The sequence below is a fragment of the Neopsephotus bourkii genome, unplaced genomic scaffold (assembly GCF_033783945.1).
Source record: "Neopsephotus bourkii isolate Nb327-2 ecotype Australia unplaced genomic scaffold, CSIRO-AGI_Nbou_v1 NB_1060, whole genome shotgun sequence".
Taxonomy (NCBI): Eukaryota; Metazoa; Chordata; class Aves; order Psittaciformes; family Psittacidae; genus Neopsephotus; species Neopsephotus bourkii.
Genome location: NW_026901548.1, coordinates 4,244,687 through 4,268,986, shown reverse-complemented (window position 1 = coordinate 4,268,986; position 24,300 = coordinate 4,244,687). Strand labels below are relative to the sequence as shown.

The following is a 24,300-nucleotide window of genomic DNA, read 5'->3' as shown; positions in this document are numbered from 1 at the left end:
TTCAGTGTTTGTGAGTTGCCATTAAACAACACTCAAGCTAAAAAAGGAACTAAGAAACTAAACTAAAACCTAAAAGGGGTAAGAATCAGTTTATTTAGGTTTTAAGCATGGAAAATCAACTTGATTGACAGCTTATCATATGTGCATTGATTTCATTCAAGCAGCCCCAAAGAGTTTGTCTTTTACCCCTGTATAACCCAGTGCAGACGAGGATCCCTTTGAGCCCAGCAGGACAAGGTAAGTGCCCTGGGGAAGCCTCCAGTGAGGAGCTCCCTTGCCCTGTGGGGACCCTCTGTCTCCGGCTGCCCAGGAGTGATGCAGCGAGGCAGGGAAGATCAACTGAGCAGCAACCAGCTTCTGAGGTCAGGCTCCGAGCGCTCAGAAACACCTCTGCTCTCATTGCAGCTACTGAAACCGTTTCCTCTGGGGTAAAACATGCCATAAACCCAGTGTTTGTTGGAGAGGAGATGTTTGACATCATATCAGATTAGCGCAGCTGCATGCAACACAGAGACCAGGGCTGCCAGCCCCTTCCGAGACCCAGGAAGCACAAAGCACAATGCAGGAAGACGGGATGCTTGGCTCCAGCCTTCCCCTGGCTCAGGCAAGGCCTGTGTGCAGGGTTTGACAGCAGGATTTCCTCCAGCCTCCTGAACAAATGGGACAGGAGCAGTGATTTGCTGGCAGTGCCCCTGTTAGCCTGTGTTACACTGCCTGGGGAAGGGATCCTATTAAATAAACATGTGCAGAGACCAGAAAAATAGCAGCAGCGTTGTTTAAGCAGGCTGAGGTTGAGCACTGAGACACACAAGTGCTTAAACTGCAGCTAGAAAGAATGAATCCTTCCCCTCCTCTTCTCTGTACCCTGTTCTGTCCAGCATCATGTCTCACGTGCCTTCTCCTCCCTTTCTGCCATCTCATCTCCCTCCCATCCTGCTTCCATCCTTTAACCTTGTTTTCAGAGCTGGACCAGCCCTGGCAAGGAAGCCCCACTGCAGAGAGGCTGCCCAAGGGGCTCTCAGCAGGCTCTGAGTGTCTGTCCTCTTCCTTCAGGTGCAGGGGAGTCTGCAGGAGAGCAGGGCCAGCTCCTGCAAGGGCTCTGCCACACCAACCCCAAGCAATGGTCTAGGAAACACTGGGACCATGAAGGGCTTAGGAGATAACAGAAGCCGCCACCTTTCTGATAACCTGGACTCCCCTCAAGACTCTCTTTATGCCCCCCAGGACAGGAACCCCTATCTCCTCAGCCCCACCGACTCCTTCACCATGGACCCCCGATTCCCAGCCCAAAACACCCTCCACGGCGACTGTCTCCTTCCGCTCAACAACCAGATCTCCAACAGCAGCACATTCCCGCGCATCCATTACAACTCCCACTTCGAGGTCCCAGATGACAACCCTTTTCCAAGCCATGCCCAAGCCACTAAAATCAACCGCTTGCCTGCGAACCTCCTGGACCAGTTTGAGAAGCAGCTGCCCATCCACAGAGACGGCTTCAGCACCCTCCAGTTTCAGAGGAGCGATGCAAAGCACCGGAGCGAGAGCCCTGGGCGCATCCGGCACCTCGTCCACTCGGTCCAGAAGCTCTTTGCCAAGTCCCAGTCTCTGGAGGGCCCCACCAAAGGCAACGTCAATGGCAAGAAGGGGACGGATGATGCCAAGCAAAACCGGAGGAGCAAGAGCAAAGACCGGGCGAAGACCTCCGAGCCCAAGCGCAGGACCAGATCCAACATATCAGGCTGGTGGAGCTCAGATGACAACTTAGACAGTGATACCTGCAGCTACCGCAACCCAATGGGCCTCATGACGCTGGGCAGGCAGCCGGACCACAGCCAGCCCAAGTACTTCATGCACGCTTACAACACCATCAGCGAGCACATGTTGAAATCCTCCAAGAGCAATAACGACCTCAAGGTCACCCCATGCACCAATATCCCCATCAACAATGACTCCAACTACATTAAGAGGGGCTCCTGGTCCACGCTGACTCTCAGCCATGCCCGGGAAATGTGCCAGAAGGCCTCGGCCACGATCGACAAAGCCTTGCTGAAATCCAAGTCCTGCCATCAAGACTTGGCCTATCACTACCTGCAGGTGGGTGCAGCGAGGGGTTATGGCTCCTCCATGCAGGGAGAATACAGGAAAACAGGGAACACCTCTCAATAGGGGCCCTATTGTTCCCTATTACCAAACAGCTCCTGATGGTTCGGCTGCCATCTCAAGTCACTTTGCCTGGGTGGGTTAAATTCACCATGGCCGCAGGGATAGCTCTATGGGGACACTGGTGTTGGTGGGGTCCAGCTCTCCCAGTGCTGCCCCAGGGCGCCCAGCCCCTGTGCTGGACTATGGCAGTGTGGGGAGGGGGTGATGTGCCTGCACCACAGCCTCAGCACCCTGATCCCTGTCTGCTGTGGGGTCCCAGCACAGCCCCAGTGCCCACCACACCCTGCAGATGCTGTGTTGGGGTGGACTCTTGTGCAGCCAGGCATGGAGATGCCCACACGTACCCAGTACCACTTGATGCCCATCCATGTGGGTACACCAAGGGGCTGTGGCTCATATCCCAAGCACCGCCACCATCCCCGGGTCTGAAGATGACCAGTGATAACTAATGCTTACCCCCTTATATCCACGCATCGCAAGGATGTGCCGGCGTGCCCAGTAAGCCCTGCTCTACAGAGCTTCCCCGGAGCGCTGGTAGGACCTGCAGCTCTGCAGGGCATGGCTGCCTTTGGCACATGGGGCAGGGCTGTGGGGCCAGGAGGGCAGTGCCAGCCTCTCTGCTTGCATGGCACAAGCCTGCATGGCTAATGCTGGTTTGACACACACCAAAGAGCGCCAGGTCACAGCACTGCCTGAAGAACATAAACCCAGTTGTACCCTAAGAGAGAGGAACGAAGATAAATAAGCCAGGCCTGGCTGGGGGTTAAGGGGGGACTAGTCAATATATGTACGTCTCCAGCATCCTTTTTAATGCAAAGGTGTCATGGGCTCCCCTGGCTGTGGCCAGCGGGCTTAGAAGCTTTAAAGAGCAATGAATTATTGCAGCACACCCTGCTCCCAATAGCTTGCTGGCCATGGCTGCAAATCAAATTGCAGAGGGACTTAACTCCATCAGGAACATCATCAGGGAAAACGTTCTCGGCCTGGTTTCTTTTTCTTTGCCCCCCTCCTTATAAGAGGTTAAAGAGCTGCAGCCAGAGCATCTGCTGGCACTGATACCCCTCTGGGTGCAGTGGCAGCGCCCAGTGCAGGCAAACCAAATGCAACCGCAGCAGCCCCTCACCTTTGGGGTTTGGCCATGGCTGGGGGTAGGAGACTGCCCCGCTGGTTATAGCTCAGCCATGTACCGAGGTTATTGCCCTGCCATGTACCGAGGTTATTGCCCTGCCATGTACCGAGGTTATTGCCCATGTAATGAGCTCCGTTTCTCGACAGCCTGACGGAGGGCTGTGGGCGCAGCTGGGTGGCGTGAGCCCGGCCAGCAGCTGGGCAGCCCAACCGCTGGGCTGGGAGGACACGGGGGCCACCCCGCCGCAGCCGAGCGAGCCCCCGCGGAGCTGGGACCAGCCCCTCAGCCCTGGGCCGACCGACGCGGGCAGCGGCCAGGTAGGGATCTTGTTTTGAGGGGAAGCTTTTGCCCAGCTCCCTCCCAGCCCTGACCCTCCTGGGACCATCGGACAGGGGCGGCAGCCTGCACCACCGCACTCGGAGCGGGAGCAGCATGGGTAGGGAGAACCCCGCACTCAGCGTCGTCGTGGATGGAGGGGCATCGGGAGATGCTGCGGTGTGAGCAGCATCCTGGGTGACTGGGGCAGCCCCTGCAGCCACCAGCACCTCACCTTCAAAGACAAGACCCCAGTCCAGAAACATGAGGTTTGGTGCTCCCATAACCCTACAGGTCACAGATGCTCAGGGTGAGATCACCCACAGGTGCCCGGTGTAAGCCCCAGAGGGCAGGGCATAGGGCCCAGGGCCCTCAGGGCAGGATGGGGTGGTATATCCAGGCCCCTGTCAGCATGGGAAGGGGACTAAACTGGTGATGGAGGAGTCACCTCCAGAGCCCACTCTGTGGGAAACATCACTGTGCAAAGCCACATGGCCCCTGCCACCTGAAGCAGGATGAGCCCACTCCCTGCTTCTGCCATGGTGAGGGACTGTGGGCATCTGCCTGCACACAGAGCCCGGTGCCTGGGGGCCATGGAGGCCCTGCCCTGCTGCGGATGGGGCTGCTGCCAGGCAGAAATGGCTGCTGGGTTGCAGAGGTGGGGAAGTGCCCCTCTGACATGAGGGAGGGCAGGAGGTGTGGGATGGGGACAAGCAGGACCCCCCAGCCTCCTGGCTCGAGTAAGCCCCAAAGCTGTTCACCTCTCCTGCCCCGTCTGCAGGCTCTGGGTAATCTCAGGGCTCATCGAGGACTAGCAGGGGTCCATCTGATGCTTCCAGGCCCATCTCCAGACCCAGACACTGGAGCTGAGAGTGGGTCATCACCCAGCTCCAGGTCCAGCTCTGTCCTATCAGGGTTGGGGGTTTCTCAGGAGCAATCCCCAAGGTGACACAGCGCTGTCCTTAGAGCAGTGCCCAGGGAGGGAGGCTCTGCTCCCCATCTGTCCCCTCTTCTCCCCTCCCTAGGAGGTCAGGATTGCAATGGCCAAGCAGCTCCTTATAGTGAGAGATGCCCCAAGCAGGGGGTAACATGAGCAGGCAGGGCTGAGCAGCGCCTCTGCCTCAGGCATGGACTCAAACTCACATCCATGGACACCAGGACCACATTGAAGGGACAAGCAGTGTGGGGGCTCCCAGGGGACAGTTGTACCAAGGGCACCATCAGCCTGATGCATCATCCAGACCAACCTCCCCAGTCAGACCACAACGAAGATTCCTTAACCCCCAGTAGCCCCCAAAATCAAGTCAGGATCCAGATGCTGCTGCCCTCCCGCCAGCCCCACAGAGCTCCCATGGGGCAGGAAACCCAGCCAAGCTCCTTCCCAAAGGCTGCCTTGCCTAAAGGACAGACAAGACTCACAGGCAGCCTGGGCTCCAGCCTCCATACCTGAGACCACACATAGCCATGGGGACACCACGAGGGATCCGGCCCTGGAGGGAGCAGCAGTGTCCCCGCATCGGGTGCTGGAGCCTGGCTGCATGGCCCGGGCATCCCTGCACGCTGCACCCGGCCTCGGCACGTCTGTTCCTGTGCGGTGCATGTCTGTGTGTGCTGGGGCTGGGCTGCATGGCAGAGCTGGCACACGGGTGGATGCAACCCAGGTTGCTTGGTGAGTCTCTCTTCCCCCAAGGCCTCCCTGAAGCAATGGGAGCAGGGCAGCTCCAGGATTGGAGTTCTCCCCTTTGCTCCTCTCCCCTCTGTGTCAATGCTCCAGGTGACTGGGGAATGCCCCAGGCAGAATTAAGGCAGGGAAAAAGCTCAGTGTGGCCCCTTCTTCCCTTTCCCTCCACGCTCATAGAGCAGGAGAGCCAGAAGATGCTGATTCTTTGCAATGTGCAGTATTGTGGCAAGGTGGTGACAGTGGAGCCCACCTCCCAGGGACATGTGCCTGAATCCCACAGGCTTTCCCCTGTATAGGGGAGGGCCGTGCATGCCCTGGCCCCTGCTTGGCATGCCTGACTGTTGGCAAGTTCTCACCTAAGCCAAGGGCTGCAGACCCCAACCCTCTTGCCCAAGACCTTTGCAGGCAGGAGGCTGCAACTCACCCTGAGGAGAAGGCAGGCAGCAAAATGCAGCCTCAAGTCAGCCCTAACACCAATGCAATGGGTATAAAAGTGCTTCTCAGAGCTCCTGCCTCCTTTAGGAAAGATCAGAGCCAGCCACCCCAGTGACTGGTAGGATCCCTCCCATGGCAAGATCATCCGGAGCCAGCAGGATCCCTCCTCACTGGCCCCAGGGCCACCCAGTGCAGGCAGCTGGGGCAGAGGGAGCCCTCACACAGCAGAGAAAGGGCTTCCTGCCCTTACTTGTGTAGGAACCTGCCGGATAACACCCGGTAGCTCCGGAGCCGGGCATCCTTGCCATTGCCAAGCAGGAAGATGGCAGGAGGCAGAGTGGAAGGAGCTGGGAAACCCAGCAGCAGCAGCAGGTTTGTGTCTCATGTGTAAGACTCACTCCATGTTGGTCCCCACCTGCATCCCACACACAGGTAAAACCGCCCCTTGGTCTCTGTTCTGTGTCACCCAGTAATATGGGTCCTGGCTCATAGGTGCAGATCATGATGGGAGCCCCATCACTAAAGCATCCCACAGGCTGTTTGAGTTCTGTTCCACATTGCACTGGGATCATGTCCTGCCTTCTCCCACACACACACAGCAAGCAGGCTGGCAGGACATGGGCTGCTATGGGGCAGAAGAGAGCCCTGAGGGGAGCTGAGCTGCTGCACATGGACTGAGCCTGCACCAGGCCCTCTCAGGAGAACCAGAAGCCACTGTCTGCAGATCTGAAGCTCACCTGGAGATGTTGCACGCCAGCAGCAGCAGACGGCACCCTCAGGCTGGCTCTGGCTCCCACTGAACGTGCCTGCTGTTGAACAAGGAGGAGAACAGGAACCACGCAGTGCTCGACAGCTCTGGTTCATCGCAGGGAGCTGCAACACGACTCCATGTGTCCCCAAAGCACTACACAAACACCGGCTGATTAATCCTACGGCCCCTCGGGGGTCTGGGCAGATCCTACAGCTCCATCCAGCAGTCCGTGTGGATGTTCTCAGCAGCACAAGCCCCTCTGCTGCTCCCCATGGCAGCCCCGAGCCAGCCTGCTTCCCACTGCACATTGCTGCATTCCCCGCATCGTCCCTTGCTTCTTGGCCACATCTCCTCGTCTCAAGGGCAGGTCAGAGGCTGGCTGCAAACCCAGTTAGCCACGAAACCAAAGCTTGCTCCTGGCAGCTCAGGTTGCCCCATCTCTGCTATAAAGGGACTTGTGAGGACCTGGCTTGGCTTCAGAAATGACTTCCATGCGCTCAGAGTCACACTGAGCTCAGAAACCATAGAGGGTGTTGGGCCTAGGGAAGGTCTGGGCTCTGATCCCCAGGTCTACAACACCTTTTGACTGCCCTGAGCAACGTGAGCACTTCACACTACATGAGCGTGGGCTTTGCACTGTGTGCCGCTGCTGTCCCAGTGCCCACCGCAGAGCTGGTGAGAGCCATCCCTCCCCGTTCGGTCTGGCATTGTGCAGCTTGTGTACGCATGGTGCGGTGTGAAGGTGGCCTGCGGTGCTGTGGGGTGGATGGCTGTGGGTAGGGGTGCTGCAGCAGAGGCAATCAGGGCTGCCTGGCATGAACTGGTAAGGGAGGGTCGGAAAGGAATTGCGCTGCCCATTCCCATTGCTCCAGCTGAGGCTCCAACAGTTGTCCTCGACACCAATCCCCTCAGGTCCCTGTGATCCCGCTGGTCCCAGAGGTGATGTCCCCCCCATGTGCTCATGCTCCCCTTACTGTTGCAGGTGCCTCAGGGGGAGTGGAACAACACGCTGTCTCGGGACAAAGACAGCGAGATCCCGTGCCGGCGCATGCGGAGCGGGAGCTACATCAAAGCCATGGGGGATGATGATAGTGAAGACTCAGAAACCAGCCCCAAACCATCCCCGAAAACTGCAGCTCGGAGGCAGAGTTACCTCAAGGCCACCCAACAGTCCCTGAGTGAGCAGAGCACCACACAAAGGTAATGCTGGAGCTCTTCCAGGAGCCCCGCTCAGGTCCGCAGGGGCCAGGGAAGATGACCTGAGAGGTCTGGAACTATTGAGGGAGGAAGGACCCACAGTGGCTTGAGGCAGCAGGGCAAGGGGAACACAGCAAAACCTGGCTGGGCAGGAGGCTGGTTCTTGCAGGATGGGGTCTGTGTGGCCGACCTGACCACAGGTGATCCCATGCAGTGTCCTCACCAGCAGCTCTGCATCCCGGGACAAGGCACCAGGGGCTGGAAGAGGCTGTTGGTGTTCCAGGTGATGCTCAGGAGGAGCAAAGGGCATCAGGAGGAGGCAGGAGCCACCATGGATGTTCGGCAGGCAGAGCCAGCAGTGAGGGTACAGCAGGCAGTGTGGGGACTCCTCAGGATACCCCAAGATTGCTGACCACATGCTGCTTTCTGCTGGCAAAATTAACTGTGGGGAGCCCTGGAAATGTCTGCTCTGAATCCATCCCTGTTCCCCACCTTCACATCCACTTCAGGGGGAGCAGAGTTGGGTCCAGGAGTCTCTGATGCAAAATACTTGAGAGGCAGATTCTTCCTATCTTGGGTTCGTGGTACATTCAGGTCATGTCCATCAGGGTATGACCACAATGGGGCTGCTGGAGTCTGGCCAGAAGCCATGGGCAGTGCTTAGGAAGCCGCAGTATGGTGTTAGAGCTGGATGAGCTGTGGATGCGGCTACATGGGAGGGGAGGGCTCCAGGCAGGGCTGGGCTGCACAAGGGCATTGCAGGGAAGAAGGGGGCCCGGCAGCCCTCGGTGCTACGCTCCAGTGGGGAATGTCGCATCCTGGCGCCTCCATCATCCTCCGGCCGGGCTCTGAGGTCTTGTGCCGGGCACAGGACAGGCCAGCGGCAGCAGAGCCGGCACCAGCGCATGATCACGGCTGCCATCTGCCGACCACCACCTCGCCCCCCCACCTCAAGGAGCTTTTTGGATGCTGGGGCCACTTCGGCTGCTTCAGAGCCTCCCTGCGGGGCCCCGCCAGCCTGGGACAGCCGTGGGATGGCAGCGGGGAGAGCGTGTCCTGCACAGCCCCATGCCAGCCCTCGATGAGAGCCTTGGGGCTGGGGCTGCACCAGCACCGGCCCTGTGGTTTGGGACAGGAGGGACTGCAGGGAGGAGAGCCCCAGCCTTAGCCAGGACAAGGCGCAGATGAGTGGGGCATGATCGGTCCTTGTGAGAGGGTCTCTGCCCTGCTTTGTGACTCGGCTTCCCCATGGGCAGGCTGTGAGGGGCAGTCAGGGTAAAGCCCAATGGGAGGAAAGACTTACTCCCTGCTCTCACCACACACCAGGATGGAGAATCAGGAGGTGCCACAGTCCTGCCGGGAGGAGTGCTTCCTTCTGCTCCAAGAGCAGTGCACTGGGTGCCCAGCATCACCTCCGTGCTGCCCCATGTGCCTGTGCCTGTGCCTGGCAGAGGGTACCACAGGCAGGGGTGATCTGGCTGCTGTCCTGGCAGGGCACAGCCCCTGGTGTTGGGGACACCCCTGACACCCTCTTTCTCTGCTGGCAGGAGCCTGGACCGCCTGGACTCTGTCGAGATCCTCCTACCTCCGAAGTTCCCAACCTGGGAGGAAGAATACAACCAGATCTCTGACAGCATCAACGAGTCCAGTTGCATCAACCAGGTGAGATGCTGGAATGCTGAGTACCACTGCACCAGTACACCCCAGTGGGAAAGGAGGCCAGCTGAGGGCAGAGAGGAACATCCTTTCCCCCCCTTCAAAATAAGGCACTGAGCACAGGGTCCCACCATGTCACCACCCAGAAGCACCAGTAATGGTGCCTGCTCGTGCTGCAAGCTCCTTGTGCTCAGTGGCTGGGTACAGAGCCCATGCATCCAGCCTGCAACCCTGCAGTTGGTCACCAAGGACAACAACCCTGCATAGCTTTGAGGACCTCATCCCTCCTGCAGCAGGCTGGACCCAGAAACAAGATGCCCATAATTCAGGAGACTGTCCTGCCAGCTAGCTGGGGACATTCCCCTTGGGTATCCCTGTTTCCCACAGGAAGAGCAAAGCTGAGGATGCCGGTGAGGCGCTAATGGTGAGTGGCAAACCCCTTGCCACTGGGTGGGCTCATGCCCTGACCCCAGCCTGACGGATGCAGTCAGTGCAAACTGGTTTTAACACCCCATCCCACACTATGTCCCTTCCTTGGGATTACTCTGGAGCAGCTATAAGCCAGCTTCCTCACAGGCCAGGAAATGGCCCATGCCAGGATGAGGCCCCTGCAGAGGTCCCATGTGCTTATCTCATCCAAGGGGCCTGTCTTTTTGGTATACAAGTGAAGATCCCCAGGGCATCAATGGCTCCACAAGCTTCACCCAGCCCTTTTGCTGTCACCCTAGGCCTCTGCCCCATCCTGTGTCCGTTCACACGTGTCTGCATAGGAACATGTGCACACACGTGCCCCATCGATGCTGCCCCACTCCATGCACAATGATCCAGGGTGGCAGCATGAGGCTGGGGTTAAAGCAGCGGGATGGGCATCACAAAGCAGAGCATGCAAGAGGGTGAGTGGTGTGTGACAATGCTCCCCTGCAGCGGCATGGGACTCTGAGCTCTCCTCTGTCCCAGCCCAGCCTCTGCCATCCCTTGTCTGGTTTCTCCTGCTGTCACAGAGCAGTTGGAGCCCTTGGTGCAGAGCTTTGGGGCACAGGGCATTGCTCGTGGGCATCCGTGTTCCTTGTGCTCAGTCTCGTCCCTTGTACATCAACAGCAACTGTCTCACTGCGCAGAGAAGGGGTCAGGACCGTCGCATTCTTGTCCTTTGCATGTAAATCCATGGTCTCTTTGGGCAAACAAGCAGTGGGCTCAGTTTGTGCTCTGTCCCTCTCTAAAACTGCCATTTAGCAGCTGAGGGCAGCAGACCCATGAAGACATCAGAAGGGTCTTGGAGCTGGAGGATCTGAGCAGCCCATGATGTGGCAGGGTTGGGATTTAGAGGCCTCCCAGGAACTGCATATCTGTTGATCCAGGATGGAGCTGGTACAGATACCAGTGTGTGCTGGTCTCATCCTCCAGTAGGTCTGACCTGCCCTTCATCCAGTGCCAGCGGCAGTTCCTCTCCTGCCCTCACTTTGGTGTGACCTCCCACAGCTTTCTTGTGTGTCCAGCAAGACACCAGTGTCCTCCCACATAGAAGAATCCCAGGTCTGAAAGAACTCCACTACGCTTGGGTTTGTCCTTTGCAAACTCTGGAAGTCCAGGGTTCACCGGGTGTGCACATCAGCATCCATTTATCAAACACCAAGGGTGACCCTCATCACTGCTTATCCACACTTTGAGCTGTGCCCTGTACAGAAGGGCTGGACCCAGCCCCCAGAGCCAAGCTTCTTCTTTTGGGTACATTTTGAACCTGGATTCTTCCCAAGATGGGTCATTTGGGGCAGCTTGTGCTGGGTAGAGCTCAGAGAGTGGATGTGCTCCGCAGACCAGGGATGGAGAGGAGGAGAAGTCATTCCTTCCCATAGGGAGTGTCTGTTGGGCATCTGTCCTTATGCAGAGTGTGTGCTGTGGCTTTGCTATAGAGAGAAGGCAGAATTGCTTACATGTGGCTTCTCCTGATGCAGGGACAGAGGCCACAGCAGCAAAGTGGCCAACCCGACCCCATTGGGGTGAAGGGGAGTTTCCCTGACATGATGCACTCAGACTCCCCATCACCCCAGCTCTGTGGGCTGTGGAAGCCCATTGCTGCTCCTGGCCACACTGTGATGTGCTGGCCAATGCCAGGAGCCACACCAGCCCTCATCCAGTAGCCAAGGGATGTCCCAGCGTTGTGTGTCCCAAGTGTGCCCTGTGTATATACATGGATCTATGGTGCATACAACAGGCTGGATGCATCAGCAGCTTCTCTCCGTCTGGGAGGCGTTCCGTGGAGCTTTGCCATGCCGTGTTTGTGCCGCTGTCTGAGGAGCCCGTGTGGCACCGTGCTTGGCATCTTATGAGCTCTGAAGTTTGTATTCCAGTGTCAGAAGCTGTGGCTCTGACAGCTCCCCTCGTCCTTGGTCCCTGTGCAGTGCCTGTCTGTGTGAGGGGCTCCCCTCTTCTTGGCCTTTAACCTTCTCCAACTCTTTCTTCCAGATCTTTGGACCCCCCTCACTTATCCCTCAGATATTTACCCATGGAGAGCAGGTACCGTCCCGCTGGCGTTTCCCTCTTCCTTCTTCATGGAGCTTTCTTGGGTCAGCCCTGGCTCCCATGGCAGGGTGCAAGGCAGGCTATGGGGTCAGCCCATACCCAGGGCCAGCAGCAGGAGGAGGAGGAGGAAAAAGAGGAAGGAGAAAAAGGCAGTGCTCCCAACTGGGCCCTGCAGGGCAGCTGGAGAGCTTGGTTCCCCTGGCCCCAGTGCGGGGTTGGGGACCAGTAGGTTTAGGGGGAAAGTAGATGAGCTTTTTGAGCCAAACCTTGTGTAGCTCAGGTGCCAATGCTGGGCAGAAGAACTGTCCTTGAAGGCAAAGAAAGGGCCAGAAGAGATGGAAGTGAGCAGCAGGGCCAACCTCAGCATCTCTCATCTGTATTTCAGAATGGTCTGACTCTGGTTTAATCCGGGTGAGCCTCTCTAGAGCCCAAGTTCGATCTGCAACTGGTGCTGGAGAGAGGGCATGGCTGGGAGGGCAGTGGAGGCAGCAGAGAAGCAGGGAGTAAAGCCCCTGCTCAGCTTACACCTTGCTGCAGCCACCAGGCCCTCTCCTGGTCCCCACAGTGGATGGAGCCCCATGTGCTACAGAACCCATCCATGCAGCCTGTCCCTGGCCAAGCGTGGAGGCTGTACCCCCAGCCCACACCTCCCCACCTTCTTTCCCTGCACCCGCCTGCAGGGCCAAGGCCATGTCCCCACACTGAGGAGCATGCCTGATGGCCAAGGCAAGGCCCACGGAGTCGGAGGCTGGATTTTAGCTCTCTCGTGTGCTCTCAGCCTCTCCATCACAGACTGGGGGCTGTTTCACAGGCACTGTGTGGTAAGTCTCTCCTACTCCACAAGCAGGGACCTTGCCTCCAAGGAAGGTCCCCTCTCCCTGTTCTCTCAGCAGAGAGCCCAGGCATCCTGCATCCCACCAGCACTGGTGCATCTCCCTGCTGTAAGCAGGACCAGGCAGCAGCAGCAGGGAGGGGAAGGGAAGGGAAAGGGCTGTCTGAGGCAGGGGGTGACTGGCTCTGCCCCTCTCCCCGTGCAGGCACCGGAGCCGGAGCTGGGGGAGCAGTACGAGGCAGTCTGCGACTCTACCTACAGCGAGGCCGAGTCGGCCGCCGCGGAGGTGCTGGACCTGCCTCTGCCCAGTTACTTCCGCTCCCGGAGCCACAGCTACCTCCGAGCCATCCAGGCGGGCTGCTCCCAGGAAGAGGACACGGGCTCCGTCCGCTCCATCTCCCCCCCGCCGACGGGCAGCCTCAGCGGCAGCAGGACCCTGCCCACCAACAGCAGTGAGTGCAGCGGCCGCGGAGGGGAAGGGCCGTGAAGGGACAGGGGATGCTGCTGCCCATCGTGTGTTGAGCATGTGAGGCGCTGGGCTGAGATACCCCTATCCTCAGCCATGCTTGTTCAAGACTTCGGTGGGCTTATGGGAGCCCAGCAGCCAGGCATAGCACTTGGATGGCTGGGTCTCTGGATGATGCTGGGTCTCTGGATGATGCTGGACCTCTGGATGCAGGCACTGAAATGGCATCCAGATTGCTGGGATCCAGCTGGCATGGCTGATGTGGCTTGCAGAGGTCTAGGAGAGCTCTGGACCATTGCAAATGTGTATCATTGAGGCTTTAATTGGTTGGTGGTGTACAAGAGGGGCCTCCTGAGCAGCACACTGGTATTTCTCAGCTTGCCAGCATCAGTCTGGGCCAACAGAGGTGCGTGCACCATTGTCTGCAGGTTTAATGGTCTCCCTGCTCCACGCAGGGCTCTGGGGTGAAAAAACTGAGAACCATCACCCATTTACTTCCCATGGACACCTTCCTGCTCCAGCACCCATACCCCAGCCCAGAACTGCTCCCATCATGTGCCCAGTCCCTGAGAGGGGGTTTGTGTTTCTTCTCTGTCAGGACCCATCCTATCCAGTGATAGGACAAGGGGCAATGGGTGTAAACTGGAGCATAGAAGGTTCCACGTTAACATCAGGAGGAACTTCTTTACTGTGAGAGTGACAGAGCACTGGAACAGGTTGCCCAGGGGGGTTGTGGAGTCTCCCACATTGGAGATATTCAAGGCCCGCCTGGACAAGTTCCTGTGTGATGTACTCTAGGTTACCCTGCTCTTGCAGGGGGGTTGGACCAGATGATCTCTTGAGGTCCCTTCCAACCCTTGGGATTCTGTGATTCTCTAAAGAGGCACCAGTGCAGCAGTGCTGTGCTGACGCTTGCTTCTCCTTCTCTAAGGACAGCATGGGGGTTGAATCATAAATCAAAGGGGATCGGCAGCAGCTGAAGTGCAGCGAGCTCCATTTCACAAAGGGCTGCTCCTCTCAGGGTCTGTGTGGGGAGCAGGGCCGGGTGGGAGAGCCCTGACAAGCTGTCACACCTCTGACAAGCCAGGTCCTCCCACAAACGCCTGTGTCACTCGTGCATTACAAGGCAATTAGATCCCATTTGACAGCCAGTGAGACAGATGATGAGCTGCCCTTGATCAGCTTTAAACAAAGCTCTGTGCCTTGCGAAGCTGGAGACTCAAAAGCCCCAGTGAAACCTATTCATCTAATTGCCAGTGTTCGGCCGACAGCCACACTGTCTCCTGAGCATTACAAAGGGCTCCCCAGCCCCAGCTCCTTATTAGCAGCAGCACTGGGAATTGCTTGTTTAATAGGCTGCATGTAATACAGAGCTGAATATTTGATGTCCGGGGGAAACAGGAAAGCAGAGGTGAACAAAGCACAGCAAAAGGAGAGGAGAATCCCCAGTGTAGAGAGCCCAGCCCAGCCTCCACCCATCGCACCAGTGACAGCAGGGGAAGCTCACACCAAGCCAGTTCCTACTCGAGCTCTTCCCAGTCTATCCCATGCCATCTGGTAATTCCACCCGTGCTTAGAGCATCCTGCTCTGGGATTCAGCAGCCTGTTCTCAGAAAGCCAGGAGTCTGCTCCTTATCCTGTGCCCAGATCTTCTCCAGGGACGCCAGGGAACCCAGCTCTGCCTCCTGCTCCAGCACTGGGCTGTCTCTGTTGACCCATCTCACAAGTGGTTAAGATGCTGCTGAGGGTGTGAGCTCTGTAGGACAGCGACCCTCTGGTTCTCCCTTTCTCCTGACCCCCTGATGGCAGCTCTGGGTGCACATCACAACCGCTGATATGAATGGGCTCCAGACACCACGTGCCTGTTCATATGCCAAACCTTTGCCAAGCCCAAGCTGCGCAGAGAGCACTATATAGGAGAGATATTCCCCAAAGTCATGACAGAAGAGCCGCCCTTCAGCATCCAACCTGCTTTCTGCCTTCTTTTTGCTTCTTTGATTTATTTACTTTCATCCTTAAATTAGAGAGATGGCTCCCAGAACCATCACTGTGCTGGGAACCCTGCCTCTGGAGAACCCAGCCCAGTCCCCTGGTACTGATGCTCTTGCAAGGGGACCACGGCTGTGCTCAGTGGAGGAAAGACCAAATACCTGCACACCTCCGTGCACCTCTCAGCACAAAGCATCATCATGCTGACCAAATCCCCAAGGGCTGGTTCACTGTGGGATAGGTTTCCATGGCTTCTGGGAAAGTCACATAGCGCTGGTTTGTGAGGGATGGGTACAGGCACCCTCCTCCTCACCCTCCTCTGTGTGCAGTGATTACCCAGCGTCTGGGTGGGAAGGCAAGTTCTGCTCCTTTCCTCTCTTGGCTGTCATGGTCTTCTCTTCTTTATGGGGAACAAGTAGTGGTGTGAAGGCAAAGGAGAAACCAAACCAGGCCAGGAGATGCTGTTCAACCTGTGCATGAGCAGCCACAGACGAGGAGTAAGGAACCACCCTAACCCCATTGCTAATTCAATCAGCCAGAGCACCCTTTCAGGAGAGAGACTTATCATTGCCTTCAGACTTTCTCCTTCTTTTTGACCTAGATTTCACGTTCCAGAAATAGCTTTCTTTGACATACCAGCGTGAAAGGGATTAGTGTGTGTGTGTGTGTGTGTATGTGTGCACGCACGCGCCAGGGGAAGATTTGTGTCATGTGCTCCATCAGTGTTTGTAAGGGGAAAAAACAGGCACATAAACATGTTCCATAAGCTATTCATATGTCTATAGGACACAGAGAGATGTATGGCAACTGTTTCTGTTCACATTCAAGTGTTAATTATTCACCTCTCATCTTTTCCTTATTATGGACATTCCACTACCAAGCCCTGTGCCCAGACAGTGCTCCCTTTTCCCCAGGAAGCCTGTACCATGGCCACAACCCTGCTCTCCAGTTCCACTGCCAAAATGTCCCCATCCTTCTGTCTCAGCAAAGCTGTGCTCGGTGCTCTTTGCTGCCAGGTTTCAGCTCTACTACAGGCAGCACCCAGCTCAATAAGCTCTGTTCTGCTGCCTGCACGTGTCTCTCTGGCACCAGGAACGGCTGCAATGGGTTTGAGCCTCATGGAAATGTCACTTGTTGGGTCTCCAGGAAGGGGGGATCTGCAGCTCTCCTGTGATGCTGTGCTGACACAAGCAGATGCAGGGGAGATTGAAGTGGTTGCCCATAGGCTTAATACTGGGAAGTGAGCCTGGCTTCAAGGTCCTCGCCAAGCCTGTTCCTGCAAAGGAGTTCAAAGGCAGGCAGCTGCCAACCTTTTCCTTTGGTACTATGCTTGGGAAGCCAAGTCCTTGCTGCTTGTTTTCATCAGATGACAGGAAAGGGAGTCGGCAGTGCTGTCCTCATGGGAGAGGAAGAGAAACTGAAGCACCAAGGGGGAGCAGAGCCTCTGGGGGAGCAGCAGCAGGGATCCCACGCACAGTGCAGTGCTCTGCCCATGAGGCCACACTGGTTGGAGGCAATGTGCCGGCCACAGCAGACACCCAGGGCTGAAGGGCCTGGCAGTATCCCAGCACGCTGGTCCTGCTGCCATCCATGTGGATCGGGTGAGCACAGAACTGCCCTGATATTGGGCAACCACGGATGCTGTGTTGTGTCCCTGCTGTCAGTGATGCTCAGCACCTCACTGCACCTCCCTGTGTGGCTACAGGACTTATGCCATTGCCCAGCAGCAACCAACAACGGTCTAACCTCAGACACACACGTGTCAGGACAGCAGGACTGAGTGAGGTTTACTGAGCACAGGCAAATGGGGATTTCTTTGTGTGCATTTCTCTTTGTCCTGTGTTGGCTTTCCTCTCCTTTATGCTTTTCCATTACTTTTTCCATTTATTGAGCCACAATGTGGGTACTTCTGAGGACTCAGGAATAGATCAGCTCAAAGGTCCATGGAGCTGCTCAGCCTGTGTGGTTAAGGGGCTCTCATCCCAGAGCTGCTCTCCACTCCTAGGAAGCAGCAGAACTGAAAACAAGTTTTCTTGTTCCCCTTGATGGGCAGCAATGAGGAGAGGCCCTGGGTGCAGGTCCCAAGTCTCAGGGCTCATTCTCTGCTGAAATCTTCCTTTGGTCCCACTTTGCTGCTCTGAGAGCAGCAGCAGCAGCAGCACATCCACAGTGATTCCATCACTGAAGTGGCTCGGCCCTGCCCGTACTGTGTGAGCTCAGTGTGGTGCTTCCTCAAGGTGCTTTGATCTCTCCTTGCTGCAGACCAACCCTTCTCCACAGGCAGCACAATGAACCCGCCGAGTCATAGGTAAATCAGAGCATCCAAGCACTGATGAGTTAGGGCAGCACGTATGGTCCTGGAAGGAGCACCACTGCCTGCAACAGCGCAGGCCCTGCACTCTCATGGTGGCCACACCATGCTGGGCTTGTGGGCATCCACTGCCCCATCCCATGTCAGACCGTCTCATGGTGTGGCTCTGGTCCCGCAGGGCTCTCCCTGCTCACAGTCTGGGTGAGCCTCATGCTCGGCCCTGGATGTCTGTGTGTGGAGGGAGGGATGGAGGTGGATGCTGCTCCAGCATCTATCATGTCTGTGCCCAGAGGGCCAAGTCCGCCGTGGTTCCAGATTCTCCTGTGTAGCCTGCACCAACCGTGTCCCCTCCGCACTTCCATCCTCCCTCATTCTGCCGTGCCCTGCCCGGTGCCCCCCACGGTGCCCAGCAGGACGGAGCTGCCGGCGGGCAGCCCCCGCCCAGGGAAACACCCGCTTCCCCCGGCTTTGCTTTTCCATCCATTGTCTCCGCGCTGGAAACCCTCCCCGCCCGCCAGCCCCGCGCTCCGGCGGGAGCAACCGCGCTGCGGGTGCGTGGCCATGGCCGGTCCCGGAACCGTGAGACCGAGCTCGCCCATAACCGGGCCCCAGCGCGGGGCTGCACCGGTACCCAACGGGCCGTGCCCGGTGCCCGGTACCCAACGGGAGACACCGCGCGTGACCGCGCCCGTCGGTTGGCGCGCCCCCCGGCGGTGACGCGCGTGCGCGGGGCGGGGCGGTGACGCGCGGGGCGGGGCGGGGCCCGGTTTAAGGCGCGGCCCCGCCCGCGGGGAGCAGCCGGAGCAGGCGGGCGGGCGCGGTGAGTGCGGCGGCGGCCTCCGCGCGTCTCCTCCCTCCTCTCGCCGTTGCCCGCAAGGAGCAGCCGGACGCGGCCCCGGGCCTGTTCTTCCCCTCACCGGGTGCGGCCCGTCCTCCCCTCCGCGGGACTCGACCGAGCGCTCCCTTTTCCCCCCTCCCTGTTTCTCCGGTCCCCTCCGCCCCTTCTTTGTGTCTCCCATGGCTTTGTGTCTGGAGCTCCTCAAGCAATGTGAGTGACTGCCCGGGGCGCGGCGGGCGGGCGGGCGGGGGGCCGGGCCCTGCATGGCTCCGCGGCGGGGGTGCCGCGCCCTGCCCTGCCTTGCCTTGCCTGCCCTGCCTGCTGCTGCCGCCGCTTGCCGGTGCCGCCGCCGCCCCGCCGCGATCGCAGGTGGCGCTTCCGCTTCCCACGCGCGGCTCGGTCCCCGCGGGGGAGCTTCGGGGCGGGGAGGGGGTGCCCCGTGCTCCCCCCTTCCCGAGCCGCCTTCGCTGTGTCCCCGCGGGCAGAGCCGGACCCTGCGGGCGGGTCGGGGGGTGCTTGGCTTCGGAGCGGGTTGGGCTCCCCGGGCAGTTGCGGGAGGCCTTCGGGCAGCCTCTGTGTGCTGGAGGAAGGAGGCAGCGCTGAGCTGAACGCGTTCTTCCCCCCCCGGCCCTGGTGTCAAGGTGGTGGTGGTGGGGTTCTCCCTCGCCTCGAGAAGAAAAGGGCGTTTATTGTCTTCAGTGTGGAGGCTGACATTTAGCAGCGCAGCAAACTGGCATCCCCTGGCCAGAGCAGGACTGAGAAGTCCATTTCCTTTGCCTATGAGAACAGGTCGTGGCAGAAGGTACCTGGTGATGCAGCCCAGCCTGGAGCTGCCTTACCCTGGCCCAAGAGTTCAGGTGGAATGGCTCTGAATCTCATTGCAGATGTAGCTCAGGTGATGTGTGCCATTGGTTTTGACCAGTAAGTCAATGTAGCTCTTAATTCCTCCTCCAGTCCTCATTAAGAGGTTCAGAAAGGTGGGATCGTTTCCAGGATGCTGTTGATAGCACTCATAGTGCTCTGAAATGTACAGAGCTTGACCTCAGGTTGTGCAGAAGATGTGTGTTTGAGACAGGAATTAGGGTCTCTCAATCCCAGGCTGTACCTTGCCACTTGGGGGAGGAAGGGAAAAAAAGGGGAAGGAAAAAAAACCCCACAGCATGTGGCATTGGATCCGAAAATAAATTCCGATCATGTGGGATGATAGCAAGCCAGATTGCCAAGTCGTGTAAGTTGGCAGACTTGACTCCAGAGGGTCCAAATTACTTAGCGGGTAATTGCTCTTCCAACAGGAATTTGGTGCTATGAAGTTACACATTCCTGAACGTGCGGAGAAAAGCAAGCCTGCCTAGTGATCAGAATTAGCCTGCTTGTCTTTCAGAGTAAGATAATTTACATGTGTGTGCTCTGCAGGGATACCAGGTATTCAGAAGGAGGTTATCTGAAGGATTGGATGTGGTGCAGTCATGGAAAACCTAAAAGCTCATCTTTAAGGTGCAAGTGTGAAGCTGCTATGTGCTATTTTTGCAGCTATAGCTTGCTATTTCTATTCAACTTCTGTAGTGGCAGTGTAGGAGTTCCTGCTATAGCTGAGGGCCCTGGGATCTGTAACTTATCCCTTGAAGTGCTGGGGCATAACTATGATGCTGTGTGCCAGGTCTGGAAGGACAGGATGACCCTGTGCAGCCCCTGCCAGGTCCTTGTCAGCACAGGTGGTAATGTTGGTTTCTGTTATATATGACTTGACTATAGGGGGAATACTAAGAATACAGTGGGGTTGCATAAACCACGGAGGCCAGCAGGTACCTTTGTGGAACTTGATCGGCTGTAGCTGGTGTCCCAGCCCTGTAGCTGACAGGGCAAACATAGTCAGCTGCTGGGAGAGCTTGCATTTCGCTTCGCAGCTGTGTGTGAGTCAGTGGTTGGATACTCGGTTGCTTAATGTGTGCATGCAGTTTACATTTGTGGACGCTTCTGACTACTTAGCTCAAGGTTATTCATCCGCTGCTCCAGCCTGATGTGTAATGCATGGGAGACCTGCTGCTCCGTGAGCTCATCCGTAGCTGTGCATGCTGCCAGAGCAATATAATTTAAAAAGCATTTAATGGATAACTGCTAACCACCAGGCGCTTACAAATAACTGTATGTCAGTTCTTGTCTCCTGTATAGATCCTCCCTGTTTGAGTCCAGACTGAGCTAGTCACCAGAGCCTGTAAAAGTCACTCTGTGACACTTAATTTCCCTACCACTGCCCCACACTACACACCTTCCTGCAGAAGCCAGGTGGCAAAGCTGTGCTGCACCAGGGCTTGGTTTGTCTCCCCACCTGGTACTTTTGCTCTGGATAACCTGTGCAAACAGCCTCAAATGTTTAGTGGATTGAGGAGGCATAATTGGATTCAGTGCGGTGCAAGTTACAGTAACATATGTGAGCTGGAAGGATTAAGGCTGTACGGGCATGTGGCCCTGCTCAAGAAAAATCCACTTTAATTTCCGCAGTGAAAAGTCATCAGTGTGTTTTCCTATCTGAGCAGATTTAAGAAGGGAGGGGAGAAATACTAAGTATGATTGCTGTTGGCTTTGAAAGGTGATTAATGTTCAGGCTGTCGGATCAAGCCCTGTGAAGGCTGTAGTAGGGTTTGAGGTTGAGAAGGGGGAATTTGAGTCCCTCTGGAAGAGCTCACAAAAGAATGAGTTTATCCTTCCCTTCTCTCCTGGTCTCCATGCCAGGCTGCCACCTGGAGAGAGGAAGAAGGGGGGCACCAAATGACACTGAAGTGTTTGATATGAGCTGCCTTTAACCAAGTGGAAGTTAAACTGTTTGCAGATGGGTTAGTTAATGAGAGGAGTGGGGGTTCTGTCCTCTTCAATTTGTCTTGCAAAATTAATGAGTTGCTGGTCCTCTGTGCAGATGGTCACACACTAACTCAGCCTTCTGTCTGCTGGAGAAGCAGTGGCTGAAGTCCTCATCTGGGCTTTAGCCCTGTGCTCACTTCTCTGGTCTGATGGGGTGTGGATTGTAAATGCAGAAGGCACCATTTCAAAAGCATTTGCAATGTCCACTGAAAACAGTGAGCTGGCTGCGCAGGTACATCTGCCCATGAGAGTCTGGTCTCTAGTTTTATGGGCAGCATATGGTAGGGCAGTACCTGTGTCTGCATAGCACAGTGTGGGCTGCCAGTCTGCTGTGGAGGGTAGGTGACAAGCAGCCTGGGGGAAGCAGTGGTCCCCCAGACCAGAGACTGATTTCTGTAGAGGACAGGGCTGTGGGCTGTGTGTTACCAGGCCTCTTCCCAAATTTCCTTGTAGCATTTCAATACTGTGAAAGAAGACAGCTGAGTTCTGATCATCTACTGCCCCCTGAGGTTCTTGGTGGTGGGCTTGGTCCGTGTTGTGAAACTGCTACTAAAGGCATGGAGGTGCACATGGGGTGCAAGGAGGATGTCCAGTACCTATGTGAGTGCTGCAGCCTGCCTGCTGCTGCTTCATGGTTAGGAGGAGGTGCACACAGGAACCTGGTTATCCTCACAGCTCCACAGGCTCTCTGGGGTTATGTTTGCCTGCCCTGGCAACACCAAGAAAATAAAGACAGCCTCTTTAAAAGGGTCTTGCTTGAGACAGGCTGTAGCTTGCTGCACCAGACAGCAGTGCTCAAAAGGGGAATAATGTAAAGATGCAGACGTTTTAAACACTTGCACTAGTATTTACATCAAGGACACGCTGATCATCAGTCTTGTGTATCTCATTTGGTGCTCTTCATTAAGACATCCAGGTTTCACTGTAATGATCTTTCCTTCTCAACCTAGTTCTAAGAGATCAAAGCTTAAGCAACTGTGTTGTCTCTCCAGTTTGAAGTTGGCCGAGAAACTTGAGTGGTGAATGTTTCTAAGGCTCTTACTTACAGATTCTTACTTGTGCAAGTCTTTCAGAGCTGGAATTAAAGATTAGAAGTTGTATATGCCTTTACTGAGGTGCTGTCATAGTGCAAGGAGATACTTGATGAAAGCTGAAAGGTATTTAAGGGTTGATAAAAGAGAATTTTTATTGCAAGTTCTTGTCGTAAGAGTAGTCAAACTTCTAAAATCTATTTTCCTTGTTTCTTATATTCTGGGAGTAGTTGAGGATCTGGCTGGAAGGAGCCCCAGCAGGGAATTTGCTGTGCTCAAGACTAAAACTGTGGATACATGAAGGGTGGGTGTATCTACAGCTGCATTAAATTGAAAGCTAAAATTGGAAAGCTAAAGCATGGATATTACATCCTCCGTAGGCCTCCTACATAGGACCTGTGTCTGAAGCTAGAAAGTGAACCAAAGGCTACTGTGGGGTTGTCCCCAAGGGAATCCCTGGACCCTCTGCTAAAGGCCTGTGTTAGGAGCTGTGCAGCTGGAGAGCAGTGTGTGTTGGGGCAGCTCATGAGCCAGCACACTGCTGCAGCACTGCTCTCTGCCTCTTGTAAGGTCACTTGAGCAGTGGCTTTGTCGAGAAGCCTTCTCTTCCTCGTTTGAACCCTGAGGCTTTTCTCTGTCTCTCAGCTTGGCCCAAACATGGGCTCCTGAGTCATGACGTTTCTGTCCAGGAACCCTTCCAGGTTTTGGTGTTGAACGATGACCAGTGTGTTCTTGTCTGACCTGCTGCTGCAGCAGCAGTCCTGGCCTGGGAATTCCAGCGCCTTAGTGCTGCTACTGAGCAAAGCAAGCTCCCTGGTGATGCAGAGCTGGTGCAGTGCCCAGCCTTGTGCAGCATGGACTGGGACTTCCCAGGGAGAAGGTGGGTACTAGTAGAATAGAGCTGGAGAGCTTTTCCCAGTGCCTGAGCAGGTGCTTATTCTGATCCCTTGGCAATAAGAGTGCTGCACAGCGATTGCACCCCCTTAGCTCTGGTCCTGGACAAAGAAGCTGCTTTGGTTTGAAAGCACTGAGTTTCAGTGAACCTGAAGTTTAGTGTGAGAAAGGGAAGGCTCTGAGCTGGGGAATCCTGGATGCAGCCTGTTCCCTCAGCCCTGGCACTGCTGCTGGCCTCTGTGCTTGGCACCAGGCTCCAGTGTCCGCATCTCGCCGTCACCCTCCAATCTTCTAGGGCATTCTGGAGGCTGCTGCTGCTAATAGTGGTAATACGCCACACATTAGCTTTTATCGCTGCTCTGTGAACGTGCTCACTGGAGATGAGTGCTGCAGAATGCTCTGGGTTGCTAAGAGGAGGCTGCCAAAGCAGGATCTTGCAGCCTTGCTCGCTCAGGAGTCATTCATGCTGAAGTCAAACACTGAATTGGGCTGATCGGGGGAAATCGGGGCTGTGGTGGAAGGGAAAGAAAAAGCTTGTATGGATGCCTTCAGTTGTGTTCCCTGTGTAGCAGCTGGTGCAGACATTCCCTGTCAGCTGTGCAGGGTGTGTGTGCTGCCGTGTGTGCTTTCAGTGGATGGCTTGGCTGTGGCAGGTCTGTTTCACCTGATCTGCTTGTTCACTGAGGGCTGGGGCTGGGGCTGGGGCACCCCCGGCTTTTGGCTGTGTGATGCTTTAACCCCTTTCCATAGTGCTTTAGGGGACAGAGTCAGTGTGGCATCAGGACTGCCTGGTCTGCAAGGTTAAGAGCTGTGGCTGCCCCATCCCTGGCAGTGCTCAAGGCCAGGTTGGACACAGGGGCTTGGAGCAAGCTGCTCTAGTGGAAGGTGTCTCTGCCCATGGCAGGGGTTGGAGCTGGGTGAGCTTTAAGGTCCCTTCCAGCCCAAAGCAGGCTGGGATCCTATGAAAGGGAGGCAGCGCACGTTGTGTGAGGGCTGCGGGGCAGGCGGCAGCGAGCGGGAGCCGTTCCGGTACCGAGCGGCCCGGGGTTCAGTGGGGAGACGCCCGGGGCAGGCGTGAGGGGCCTCGCGGGGCTTTCTCCCGGCTGCTTGAACCGGTGACAGAGCGTCCGCCCCTTCGGTGTCCGCGGAAGCCGGTGGTTGACCCGGCCGCGCTGCTGTCCTGCCCCGTGCCCGGCCCTGCCAGCCCTCCCTCCCTCCTGTGTCCCAAGCGGGCCC

At 56.6% G+C, this 24,300-nt stretch overlaps 1 protein-coding gene and 1 long non-coding RNA gene across 8 annotated transcripts in view; one reads left to right on the top strand and one right to left on the bottom strand.

Annotated features, from left to right (window-relative positions):
* The window catches only part of DLGAP4 (DLG associated protein 4), a 128,161-nt gene that overhangs the window by 74,263 nt on the left and 29,598 nt on the right, over window positions 1–24,300 (top strand). For 2 of the 7 annotated variants that reach the window (XM_061361681.1, XM_061361683.1), the window contains exons 4-9: window positions 1,052–2,094; window positions 3,439–3,609; window positions 7,457–7,674; window positions 9,219–9,333; window positions 11,791–11,841; window positions 12,885–13,131. In XM_061361681.1, the coding sequence (XP_061217665.1) occupies window positions 1,144–2,094; window positions 3,439–3,609; window positions 7,457–7,674; window positions 9,219–9,333; window positions 11,791–11,841; window positions 12,885–13,131 (1,753 nt within the window). In that variant the 5' untranslated portion in view covers window positions 1,052–1,143. Of the gene's footprint in view, window positions 1–1,051; window positions 2,095–2,643; window positions 2,698–3,438; window positions 3,610–7,456; window positions 7,675–9,218; window positions 9,334–11,790; window positions 11,842–12,884; window positions 13,132–18,271; window positions 18,494–24,300 lie in introns of those variants that run through there. The other 5 variants (XM_061361685.1, XM_061361684.1, XM_061361686.1 and 2 more) reach the window with 5 other exon arrangements.
* LOC133216714 (uncharacterized) lies at window positions 15,115–16,152 on the bottom strand. Its single transcript, XR_009726701.1, has 2 exons — window positions 15,471–16,152; window positions 15,115–15,388 (listed from the first exon to the last, which is right to left on the bottom strand). It is a non-coding gene; the product is annotated as an uncharacterized LOC133216714 (long non-coding RNA).